General features: G+C 38.9%; 1 protein-coding gene across 4 annotated transcripts in view; it reads left to right on the forward strand.

Annotated features, from left to right (window-relative positions):
• The window catches only part of KATNAL1 (katanin catalytic subunit A1 like 1), a 111,185-nt gene that overhangs the window by 74,265 nt on the left and 23,372 nt on the right, over nucleotides 1–13,548 (forward strand). For all 4 annotated transcript variants that reach the window (XM_027116576.1, XM_027116578.1, XM_027116577.1 and 1 more), the window contains 2 exons: nucleotides 9,350–9,477; nucleotides 9,874–9,979. In XM_027116576.1, coding sequence (XP_026972377.1) covers nucleotides 9,350–9,477; nucleotides 9,874–9,979 — 234 coding nt within the window. The remainder of the gene's footprint in view (nucleotides 1–9,349; nucleotides 9,478–9,873; nucleotides 9,980–13,548) is intronic.

The following is a 13,548-nucleotide window of genomic DNA, read 5'->3' on the forward strand; positions in this document are numbered from 1 at the left end:
GTTTGAGGCAGTTCAGATGAAACTGACAGATATCCATTGCCATTGAAAGCTAATTTGAAATCGAGTACTGAAGGGTACTCAGTGTTGTTGGTTTTTTTAAATCAGCTTTGTGTGTTGCATCCAGCTTAAAAAGAAAAATGAAATAGACTAGAAAATTCAGACTGCATTGCCCATTATAAGGACAGTATTATTTTGAGAAAAAAAATTTGTTATATAAGTAGGTAAAAATTTAGTTATATATTTGTATACACATGATCTAAGATGAATTTATTACTTTGTGTCATGGTCAAAAGTTTGAAAGCTGCTTTTCTGCTCTAGCCACTTAACTTTATAGATGTTAAAAAAAGAGAGGACAGGAGAAATTACATGTTTTGCTTAAGACTCTCAGTATCTTTGGATGCTTAGTTTAGTCTTGTGAACTGTATGAGGAAACAGCTAGTAAGAAAAGCAGTAGCAACAGGTCTCACTCTGCCTTGAGCATTCTTAACCTGTCCCAGTCCTCCCTACAAATTCCTGTGAACTCAGGGTTATTTTCCCTGTACTGTGTACGAAGAAATTGAGACACTGAAGTTACAACTGCAAGTAGGTGGTGGAACTAGGATTTGAACTCTAATACCTGAGCTTTTAACCATTATGCTATGCAGCCTCTTATTTGAAAGTGCTTGCTGTCTTATTTTAATGTATCACAAATATCTATTTCTTTTAAGAGTACCAGTTCACTTTCTGAGAGTGATTAAATCTTTTTCTTCTTTTTTTTTTAAAACTGCTAACAGGCTTCAAGTTAGGTCCAATCTTAAAAATGCTATTTTTCAATAAATAACAGTCACTGTGTATGGTGATCTGTTATTCAAGCCTTACAGTTTTTTCCCCTGAGGTACAGAGTCATCATGAGGCCAGTTTGTTACGCCGTTTACTTAATGTACCTTTATTAAGTGCATACTTTGTGTTAGTCATACTTCTAGGTACTAGGAAGGCAAACTTTAATATGTGACTCCTGGCCTCAAGTTGATTGTTATTGATGAGAGGGAATCAGATGAATAAATGAACCTTTACAGCCATATTTTTTAGTCTTATTTGAATGTACCTGAGAAAAATGGTTATTTTTCTTTTACTATCTAAGTCTAGAGTCAGTGTAGAAATATACATAGAAATAACAAATGCATTTTTTAATTTAAAAAGGATAGTCTAAAAGTAAAATATTAGGTAACAGAATAGATGTTTTGATATTATAAACCAAAAATAAATTTAATTAATAAAATTCTGATTCTCAAGTATTTATAAGACTATGGCTTTATGGTTAATTAACTCTTAGTGAAATGAGCAGTGCTTCCATTATGATCTCATGATTAAAGCTGTATGTGCTTTTAGATAGAATTCAAATTAAAGTATGGTAAATCACCTTCAGAGACTTAATTTAAAGCTGTTAAACTTAAAGGACTTCATTTCATTGAATTATAACAAATGGCCATTTTTTGAATATTTTCCTTCTCTGATTAAATGTAGGGATGTCTGATATGGAAAGACATTGTAAACTGGATTGGAGTATTCTTTTAAATTTATTTATTTATTTATGGCTGTGTTGGGTCTTCGTTTCTGTGCGAGGGCTTTCTCTAGTTGTGGCAAGTGGGGGCCACTCTTCATGGCGGTGCGCGGGTCTCTCACTATCGCGGCCTCTCTTGTTGCGGAGCACAGGTTCCAGACGCGCAGGCTCAGTAGTTGTGGCTCACGGGCCCAGTTGCTCCGCAGCATGTGGGATCCTCCCAGACCAGGGCTCGAACCCGTGTCCCCTGCATTGGCAGGCAGATTCTCAACCACTGCGCCACCAGGGAAGCCCCTGGAGTATTCTTTTGAGAACTGTTGATTGGTGGTTATACAAGTGAACAGTGACTTAAAAAAATCTTTTTATTGAAGAAAAGTGTATACATTATAAGGGTATATTTGATGAATGATGATCATCTAACCAGCAGTGTACTGGTAAACGTTTAATAACTAGTTTTCTGAAGGAAAAAAAAAGCGTATGTGTATATAAACACGTACATATACACACACAAATTTATTATAAATCCGACTGATATAAAGGATATGCAGCATATAATTTACAAATAATAAAATATACAGTACTCTTTAGTGTAAACTTTATAGAGCCAATGGACCCTCACCGAATGCCTTTGCTGCTTTTTGCTTAACTCTTGCAAATGTAGGTACCTATGGTTGCAGTTGACAGATGATTAGGAATGTAGTTCTGTTAGGATATTGGTTGATATCTTGTTTTTATTAATGAGTCAGATGAAAGCGAAACAACAGAAACATATGTGGGAACTTCACTCATTGATCAATCACTTGAGCAACTTTGATGAATCAGATCATGGTTTTCAAATACTGGAAAATTATTTCCTTCATTTTTTGTGCTATTTACATTGTAACAACTATAGAAATGACACACTTTTAAATGTAATATTTTCCCCATTACTTTAAGTCTAGACAGTTAACAAAACAAGAAATCGAGCCCTGTTTTGTAGCATTTTCTGGTTTCTCTGGTATAAATACTTTCACTGTGATGGATTTCAAGCTACCAACAGGAGGTCACTGAACTCAGAGTCAAGATAAGATGGGTAGTAGCCTACCGTTCTATAGTGTAGACACAGTAGACTTAAGTAACCTTAAGTGCATAGGTAATAGTTAAATAGTTAGAAGTGAGGAGTTTTGAGTAATTACCACTTCTGTTTTTAATATAATTTATTCTGTTTGTGTAATTTAATTTTTATCAATGGCTGTTTTTTATAGAAAAATTCCTGCAAATTTAATAATTGGCTCTTACAAACCAGTAAGAGTCCGCTTCGGCTGGCTGCGTTTAACCTCTGTAACTACCATGTAATCCATGTAACTATCACTCAGGGGTCAAGAATAGAACATTTAGCACCTCAGAAGCCATACTCAGGATCCCTTCTGATCCCTGACACTTCTTTCTCAGAAGTAACCACTATTCTGCCACTTTGTTTCCAAAGATAACCACTATTCTGATTTCTAGTACCATAAATTAGTTATACCTTTTTTGAAACTTTACGTACAGTAAGTATTCTTTTTTGGTCTGGCTTTTTTTGCTCAACATATGTTGGTGAGATTTCGCCATCCTGTTGCATATCTCTGAAGTTTGTTTATTTTCATTAATATACAGTATTATACCACAGTTGAATCTGTTCTACTATTAGTGAATTTTTGGATTGTTTTCAGTTTGAAACTATTATTAATAATGCTACCTTGGATAGTTTTGTACTTATCCTTTGGTATATATGTGAGCATATATACCTTTCTAGTGAGCATATACCTAGGAGTGGAACTGATGGGCCATAGGTTATGCATATGTTAAACTTCAGTAGGTAATACCAAATAGTTTTCCAAAGTGATTATACCAATTTCCACGTCTGCCTGCAGAGCACGAAAGTTCTAGTTGCTCCACATCCTCCCCAACACTTGATATTGTCTCTCTCTTGTGGGTGAATCTCGTTGTGATTTTACCAGCATATCTACCATGTATTGTGTACTTATAACTTCTGAGGTTAAAAGTTCTTTCATGGGCTTCCCTGGTGGCGCAGTGGTTGAGAGTCCGCCTGCCGATGCAGGGGACATGGGTTCGTGCCCCGGTCCGGGAGGATCCCGCATGCCGCGGAGCGGCTGGGCCCGTGAGCCACGGCCGCTGAGCCTGCGCGTCCGGAGCCTGTGCTCCGCGACGGGAGAGGCCACAACAGTGAGAGGCCCGCGTACCGCAAAAAAAAAAAAAAGTTCTTTCATATGTTTATTGGCCATTCGTATTATCAGTGACTTGTTTTTAAGAAATATCCTGTTCTGTCCTTTGGATATTAAATCGCTCCACAAATTTTTTCTCTCATGGCAGCTGATTAATAGTGTGTTGGTTTTTGCTTTTATTTTTATTATTTTAAATTTTATTGCATTAGATTATAGTAAAGTAGTTACTTGCTGTTCTGTCCCTAAATGTTTTACTGTGTTTTACTTGTTTGTATGTTGTGTCCCCTAATGTGAGTGTATGCCTCTGAGGGCAGGATTTTTGTCTGCTTGGATCACTGCTATTTCCCAGTACCTAGAATAGTGACTGGTACAGAGTAAGTGTTCATAAATATTGCTGCAAGAATGCATTTATTGAGAAGTAAGCAGAATGCTATGGATTCGTTATTTCAACTTAAATATATTTTGTATTAACACTCCAATGCAAGGCATGACACTGAAATTAGTAAGCATTTTGCATTTATCAACATACTTTCCCTTGTAAATAATAAAGTCTTATCTCTAAAATATCAGTTTAGAGATCTTGTCTAACTTTTCCTGTGTTTGCTTCTCACACTGCGGTAGGAGTAGCCCAAAGTGTGCAGCCTTATGCCATAGTGTACAAAGGGGTTGAAAGCACTGGTTCTGAAGCCACACTGCCTAGGATCTAGCTGTGTGTCCTTGGACAATTTACTCAAGCTCTTGGTGCCTCAGTTTTCTCATCTATGAGGTGGAAATAATACGAGTACCTAACTCATAGGACCTTTAAGATTGTTATGTCAAGTGCTTAGAACAGTGCCTGGCATATAGCAAGCTGTAAACGAGTGTTAGCTGTAAAGGTAACATGACAGTGGGGAACTAACACAGGTATGATACAGAATAAAGATCATGTTAAAAAAAAAAGAGAGAAACAATGAGATTTCCAAGCAATTTTGCACTTGCCTTGGGCTGTTGAACTCAGGAAACAGATGAATAAGTGGCAAGTGAGAGGCAGTGGCTTTACCCGAAGAACCAAAGGTCAGCTATAATTCAGCTCAGACATCCCTGTGATTGGGGGCCGGTGGTTTTTATTACTAATTAGCCAGTGATTCTAACATCGGGTAGCTCACTACCTACAAGAGAGATGACTCCCTTGATGGATGGACTCATTGTTAGAAAATTCTTTCTTTTGTCGATCTGAAATTTACCTCTTCTGTCACTTTGTACTGGTCCTGGTTCTTTCCTTTGGAGTAATATAGAGTACATACAGGTAAGGAGGTCAGTTGGTTGTGTTGCTCCGTTAACATTTTCTTCTTCAGCTTAAATGTCTCTAGGGTCCCTGAGCCTCCTCCATATGACATGGGTTTTGAACCCTTTATTACTCTTCTCTCGGTATAATTTATTTGTCAGCATTTTTCTTAAAATGTAAGACCCAGAGCCAGTAACTGAGCGTGTTTCTCTTAGATGGCACACAGTGAAATATAAAAACTATTATTTGCATTTTAGGCCAATCTGTGTCATTAATTGACTCTATAATATTGAGTTGGTCATTAATTTTCTCATCTTCCTCAAATAGTATACCAATGAAAGATCATAAACAAACTTTTTGATATGGGTAATTTAGACACTCGTAAAAAGAAGCTAAAATACTTCGCTTTAATGAGAAAAAGTATATCAGTCTTCATGCTAATAATCAAATTTTTGCTAATTAATTAATGTGAAAATTTAAGCAAAGATTTCTAAGATCATTTCAGTGATGTTGCAGCTATTATTATTATTATAAACTGTACAGGTAATAATATCTTGGGTGAGGTTAGCTTTATTGCCTAAAAACTAAACTTCTTTTAGGTGTTGTAGTTAATCTAGTTGGTTAACTGAAACCAGAGCTACTAACTTATATTTGATATCCCTATTTTAATTTATCTGAGTATTTGTTATGAAGGATAATTGTCACCCATTTTGTGATTTCCCAATATAACCAAATAAATTATTTATTTTTAGTTTCCTTAATTTGTTGTTTAGTAACCTCACCATTTTGGTTTGAAAAAGTTCTAGAATCTTCTTTGTAGTACTTAATTTGTATTCAGGTCTCATTTCTACCATTGAGAAACTTTGGGTGCTAGGGCACGTCCTTTGACTAGCTTCTTTTTTTTAACATCTTTATTAGTGTATAATTGCTTTACATTGTTGTGTTAGTTTCTGCTGTATAACAAAGTGAATCAGCTATACATATACATTTATCCCCATATCTCCTCCCTCTTGGGTCTCCCTCCCACCCTCCCTATCCCACCCCTCTAGGTGGTCACAAAGCACGGAGCTGATCTCCCTGTGCTATGTGGCTGCTTCCCACTAGCTATCTATTTTACGTTTGGTAGTGTGTATATGTCCATGCCGTTCTCTCACTTCGTCCCAGCTTACCCTTCCCCCTCCGCATGTCCTCAAGTCCACCCTAAGTCTGTGTCTTTATTCCTATCCTACCCCTAGGTTCTTCAGAACCTTTTTTTCTTTTTTGACTAGCTTTATACACTGTCCTCTTCTGTGAATTGAGAGCCTTGACCTTGACTACTGCAATAGGTCTTTGTTTTTCTGCTTCTCCTTCTCCCTCCAGCCCATCCTTTTTCCATATCGCAGCTAGCAGGGTCATTTTAAAATGTAAATCAGATCCTGTCATTCCCCTGCTTAGCACATTTCAAAAATTTCCCCGTGTACTTAGAATAAAATCTAAATTCCTTCCCATGGCCTATACGGGCCCAGTGAGCTGGCCTCTGATCATCTCTCCAACTTATTCTTTTTGCTCAATACCTTTTAGCTGTAGTAAATAGCTATAGCTATAGACCATTCAGTTTTTTCATAGCACTTAACAGTTTATAATTATGTATGTTTTGGGTTTGTTTACTTGTTAATTGTTTCCACCACAAGACTGGATGCTCAGTGAGGGCAGGTAATGTATTTTCATTCACTGATCTGAAACTGAATGTGTTGGACATAGATGGTCACATATTTATTGTTCTTAAAATCCTATGATTCCTATTACTTCCAGATAAGTGTGCAGCTTTTCCTTTCCCTTGGTAGTGTTTATCAAATCCTCCCCCACCACTTGGACATTCATATTAAAATGACTGTCTGCCTATATATATATATATATATATATATATATATTTACTTTTTTTTTTTTTTTTTTTCCTGCGGTATGCTGGCCTCTCACTGTTGTGGCCTCTCCCGTTACAGAGCACAGGCTCCGGATGCGCAGGCTCAGCAGCCATGGCTCACAGGCCCAGCCGCTCCACGGCATGTGGGATCTTCCTGGACCAGGTCACGAACCCGTGTCCCCTGCATCGGCAGGCGGACTCTCAACCACTGCGCCACCAGGGAAGCCCTGCCTATATTTGTTAATACTAATTTTTTGGTAAGTCTAAAATTACAGTGTCAGGACTTCCCTGGTGACGCAGTGGTTAAGAATCCGTCTGCCAATGCAGGGGACACGGGTTTGATCACTGGTCTAGGAAGATCCCACGTGCCAAGGAGCGACTAAGCCGTGAGCCACAACTACTGAGCCCACATGCCACAACTGCTGAAGCCCACGTGCCTAGAGCCCATGCTCCGCAACAAGAGAAGCCACTGCAATGAGAAGCCCATGCACTGCAATGAAGAGTAGCCCCTGATCGCCGCAACTAAAGAAAGCCCATGCGCAGCAGTGAAGACCCAACGCAGCCAAAAATAAATAAATAAATAAAATAGTTACAGTGTCATATCAAAGCTTGTTAAGTCCCAGATATATCAGTGTCTGTTGCATTCTTTGGTTGATTTATTTCTAGAACAGTTTTAAAATGATTACACAGTGTTCCCAGTGATTTGTTTGAATGTGACTAGCCTTGGCCTATCATTATTATAAAATGTGATTCTAGGCTGTGCTTATTTTAAATTTGTTGATGTTATTTTTGTTGCGTAGGCATGCCAGCAGTTTATTCCTTTTAAGTGTCAGTATTGAGATCTGTCATCTGAAATACAAGAATCTTTCTGAAAACTTAGCTTAATTCTGTTGCCATGCTACCCAGGGACAGTAAATTACTCATTTTGGGGTCAAGTCACCAGAGTACTGTTTGGTCATTTACCTAGTGGCTAAAAGAGCTAGAGTGTTTGCCCAAAGGGAGCCATTTAGGCCTCTCTCAGCACTTAGGATCTAGTTTATGGTTTATCTCAGATGGAGTGTGGTAGGAGAGGCTCATCCTGTTCTCTCTCTTCAGATTGAAGCTTAGGAAACTGACTCATTTTTGGACCATATTTCCTTTCATTTTTACATTAACAGTAACTGTGGAGCTGAAGCTCTGGGGAGGTGCTTGGCTCTGTCTGCTGAAGTAGTTCCAGTGGTTGAACTCTCCCTGGCAGCTGAGCATGTTTCATTTAAAGCTCTTCAGAGCCGAGTAAATCTTGGCAGAACTCCATAGAAACCATAGCATATAACTCTTTTTTAAAGCTACTATATTATTAAATAAAGGATTTGGGGTAAAGTGATTGCTTTAATGGTCCTAATGATACTATTTTAAAAGGTCCTTTCATCATTGTCATTACAGTGACTTTATGATGTGGTCCAAGGACCTTACTAGGAAGAAACCCTCAGCCCTGAGTGGGTACTTACAGTGACAGGGAAAAGGCTTTGTAAGATGCAGTTCAGGGTGCCACCTCTTTCCTCACCTGCAGCCTCTTTCCTGGATGCTTAGGAGGATAGTTCTGCCACACATAACCTAGTCTTTTGTTGTTTTTAATGAAGTATAGTTGATTTACAATGTTGTGTTAGTTTCAGGTGTACAGCACAGTGATTCAGTTATACACATTATATATATATATATATTTTTTTCAGATTCTTTTTCCTTATAGTTTATTACAAAATATTGAGTATAGTACTGTGTAGTGCTATACAGCAGGTCCTTGCTGGTTACCTATTTTATATATAGTAGTGTGTGTATGCTAATCCCATCCTCCTAATTTATCCCTCTCCACCATAACCTGCTTTTAAGCTTTAAGCTGACTCAGCCAGGCATGAGGTGGCCTGATGCTGTGAAAAAGCATGGATCTGGGGAGTCAGGGAGATCTGAGTTAAAATCTGTACTCTGACATTTAATAATTGTGAACTTAAGTTACTTAACTTTCTGAGACCCACTTCCTTATCTGTAAAAATAGGGTTATAATACCTACCTTGTAGGGTAGTTGTATTAAATGAGATAATATATGTGAGATTTCTTGCCATGCAGTAGGTTTTCAATTGATTTCGTTTCTTCCTCTGTGTTAATACTCAAGTATTTTTTAGTGGCGGTAGAAATCCCATGCATCCACAAATTTAGAGGTATCTAGCTCATTTCAGTCTTAGATGCAACTGTCCCCTCAAGAATGTAAATTTGAAGTGTCTAATAAAGTTGGCCAGTTCATCTATTTCTGATGAATTAAATAGGGGAGGATGGCATTTGGGTAATTAGCAAACAGTATTTAAAAAAATAGCCATTTAATATGGTTACATTGCAATATTTTGAAAGCTTAATGATGTTAATTAAAATTATCTTGTTATTGATCAGCATTTTTTTGTACCTGTCCCCAGGGGAGGAAAAATATGCAAGACGGTGCAAGTGATGGTGAGATTCCAAGATTTGATGGTGCTGCATATGATAAGGATCTGGTGGAAGCCCTTGAGAGAGACATTGTCTCTAGGAATCCTAGCATTCATTGGTTAGTCTGTTAAGTTCTTGAATTACAGTAGTGGAGAAAACAAATTGTAGGTTGGCTTGGTGTGAGTCTTGTCTTGTTATCCATTCATCTCCTGATTATGACCTCATCCGTAATATGAGTGTGCAGAATTGGTAGGACAGTTCTTCTTCCAGAATATAACCAAGACATTTTCATACTAATTTGATGTTGACATAGCTGACAAAGGTTGTTAATTGAATAACATGTCCTAATTTATGATTGCAGTATGTTTTCACTGATCATTTTATACAGTAAAAATTAGAATAATGTTCTTAATGTAAGAAAAATTTCATAATTTAAAAAAATTAAAAGAATTGGTATTGATCATAAATCAAAGATGTCCCTGAATAAGCATGAAACTTTGCTCTTCTTACAAAGGGATGACATAGCAGATCTGGAAGAAGCTAAGAAGTTGCTAAGGGAGGCTGTTGTTCTTCCCATGTGGATGCCTGACTTTTTCAAAGGGATTAGAAGGCCATGGAAGGTGAGAATTTATTGAAGTAATATAGGTATAAAACTGCTGCTTGCATGGTAAAGAACGGCAGCACTGTAGTTTCTTTGTGTGTTTATTAACACAGTTTGTAAAGGTTGGGGGAGGTTGGGCAGCCCTCAGGCACCTGGATTTGGATTTGTGGTTGCGATATGCTGCCTCTGCCTGGCAGGAGAGGGGCCTGGAGTGGTGGAACTATAGTCTTTAAAGTCACTTCCCTCAGGGGCGCTGAGCTAGAGATGAGTTTTAAGAATTTTCTAGATGTCTGTTTTTGTAAATAAAAAGTTAGCAAGGGGCTTCCCTGGTGGCGCAGTGGTTGAGAGTCCGCCTGCTGATGCAGGGGACGTGGGTTCGTGCCCCGGTCCGGGAAGATCCTACATGCCGTGGAGCGGCTAGGCCGGTGAGCCATGGCCACCGAGCCTGTGCATCCGGAGCCTGTGCTCCGCAACGGGAGAGCCACAACAGTGAGAGGCCCGCGTATCAAAAAAAAAAAAAAAAAAAAAGTTAGCAAGCAAATTAAATAGTAATAGTGCATAGTCATAGAGTAAGTGTTTGATCAAATAAATTATCTTTTTAAAAGCCGGCGTATTTCTCAGTAATTAATTAGTTTGAACGCTTCATCTAGGCTTGGTGTAATTCTCAGATGTAATCAGAATGTTTATATCTTTTTAGCTTGCCCAGGACTAGTTCCTCCTAAGTTCAGTGTTTTCATTTTAGCATATTAAAAACCCTTCCAACAGCTGCTGCCTGGAACTTTTTTTGGTCTTAGCCATAGGCAGACTCTTTCTTTACTCTGACTGGTAGAGTGAAATAAAAGCATGATCTTACTTTGCCCTTCCGAATTAGCTGGGAAGGTCTTTTACCTTCGCAATACCTCTTCCTTGTTTGATGTGCCTAAAAGTAGAGAGGAGGAGAAATTGTGTGTTTACATAAATGGCTTGGAACACCCATGGCATTTTGATTGCCTCTCACAACTTAAAAACTTTTATAGACTGTTTGTTATAGATTTACCTAATTTGGGGACCATATTACCATAAATTTCTCCTTTATTATAACTTTAAAAACAATGTTTAAAAGAAATAATAAGGCCTTGACAAAATAGGTATTTAAAGGAGTTTTAAAACAGCTGGAATGGTAGGTGTAACCTATATATCATGACGAGCCCTGTACACTTTTAGCAAGAGGGTAATTTGCAAATGTATGAAGATCACCTTGGCAGCAGTATGCAGGCTGGATTGGAGACGGGCATAGATGGATACAGAGAGGAGTCTGGTCAGGAGGCTGTTGCGATAGTCTAGCCAAACGATGAGGACCTGAACAAAGGCGTTCGTTATTTGGCCAATGAAGAATGAGTGGATCTGTGAGAGATATTTAAAAGGTGTAAGTGATAACATTATGACATGATGGTTTATAGGGGTAGGGAGAGGAACAAGTTGTATGACTCTTAGATTCCAGGCTTGAATTACAGGAGTATGCCGTTGCTCGGATACCAACTACCCAAAATTGGGCCAAACTTCACAGGTTGAGGTCAGTTTTCCACAAGACTGCCCTCACTTCAGATGCCAACCACAAATTTGGGGGTCCCCAGGTCACCCTCACTCTGACAGCTGGCTGTAAATTGGGGGGTTCTCACTGCACCCTCAGGTTTGATAGTTCTCTAGAATGACTCACAGAACTTAGGAAAGCATTGTACTTCCGATTGTAGTTTTTGTTATAGCAAAAGGAGGCAGATCAGAACTAGCCAAAGAAGAAGTGCATAGGGTGAGATCTGGGGGGATGCTGACAGTGTAGCTTCTGTTGTCCTTTCCCTTGCAAGCAGGATGCTTTACCCTCCTGGCGCATGGATGTGTGACAGTATACACACTACTGCCAACAGGGAAGCTCACTCAGGCATCAGTGTCCAGAGTTTTTACTGGGGTTTCATTGCATAATCATAATTGATTGAATTGTTGCCCATATGTCTCAATCTCCAGTCTCCCTTCTCTCCCCAGAGGTCTGGTTGACATCGCATGGCTCAAAGCCCCAGCCTGCTAATCACAGGGTTGGTATTTTGGGCAAGGCCAGCCCCCATCCTGAGTCATCTCATTAGCATAATCTATATAGGGACCCACCATGAGCCACCTTATTAGCCTAAAATTTCAGGGTCCAACATGAACAGCAAAGACACTCCTATCACTTGGGAAGTTCCAAGGGTTTAGAGTCTGCCTCCCAGGAACTAGGGAAAAGGGCCAGCCAAATTCTTCATTAAATAGGGTACAGTGAACTGATACTGGAAATGGAGGAGAGGAGCAGATTTAAATAGAAACAAAATATATTTAGGTGAAAACTCAGTGGGTAATTGGAAATAGAGGTCTGGAGCTCAGGCTAGAGTTTAAGTTTAAATTAAAATTGTGAGATATAAGTGGTGGTTGATAATTTGGGTATGGATGAAATTGTTCAAGGAGTTTTATAAAGGGTTTTCAAAAGAGCAAAAGATTTAGAATTGCTTTGGGAATATAAAGGGCAGGGGGAAGAGGAGACCTGAAAGCCACTGAAGATGGTCATGAGTAGGAGAAGCATCAAGAAAGAACCGTGTCCTAGAACCAACCTAGGGAGCAGGGGTTTCAGGGAGAAGGGAATGAACACCAGGTATCGGCACCATCCAAGGTCAGAGAGAGGGAAGGAAGCTGTGAGTTGAAAAGTGACCATTGGTTGGGACTTCCCTGGAGATCCAGTGCTTAAGACTCCGTGCTTCCAAGCAGTGGGTGCGGGTTTGATTCCTGGTCAGGGAACTAGGATCCCGCGTACTGCGCAGTGGTGCAGCCGAAAAAAAGAATACGTAAAACTCAAAACAGAAAAGGAAAGAAAAGTGACCATTGGATTAGTAACTTAGGTATTTTTAGTGAAGGAGTAGAGGCAGAAGTCAGACTGTAGCTTGTGAAGAACAAATAGTAAACATAAACCATTTCTTTAAGAAGGTTGGCTGGGAAGAGGAAGGAAGAGGTAGATAGTAGCCAGAGGATTTGTAGGGTCAAGTGAAGGATTTTATTTTTTAACTAAATAGAGCCCACAGAGGAGGAGATACAGGAAATAGAGGAGATAATTGACAGGGTAATGTCATGAGGAGGGGAAATTTATAAACGCTGTACTGCATCTATGAGCTGTGTCTGCGCACAGACGCTAACCCTGGAAATTATCTCCTGCTGGACATGACCACATTAATGACATTACAGGAACTGAGAGGGCATTGAGAGGGGATGGTGGAAAGAGAAACAGAAACTGTTCTGTAGCTGTGCCAATACCATTAGTTGTCTTTACAGTTTTCAAAATATCAATCTCTTGTATAAAGGCTTCTGGCAAAGCAAAAATTTTTCTTGTAAAACTAGTGTTTCAAATCCTAGTGATCCCTGGTTGTCCTGGGTATCAAAATGCTATAGCTAGAAGAGCGTTTGGACGGTTTCTGAATTTAGAGTTTATGAAACTTTGATATGCACATAGTTTTCAAAGTTTAAACCCCCCAAAGCTAATTGAATTAAATTAACAAATGGCTCCAAATTCCTCTTAAGATCACGAACTATTATGCA

The sequence above is a fragment of the Aethalodelphis obliquidens genome, unplaced genomic scaffold (genome assembly GCF_003676395.1).
Source record: "Aethalodelphis obliquidens isolate GAN/ISIS:26980383/991018 unplaced genomic scaffold, ASM367639v1 scaffold16, whole genome shotgun sequence".
NCBI classification, from domain to species: Eukaryota; Metazoa; Chordata; class Mammalia; order Artiodactyla; family Delphinidae; genus Aethalodelphis; species Aethalodelphis obliquidens.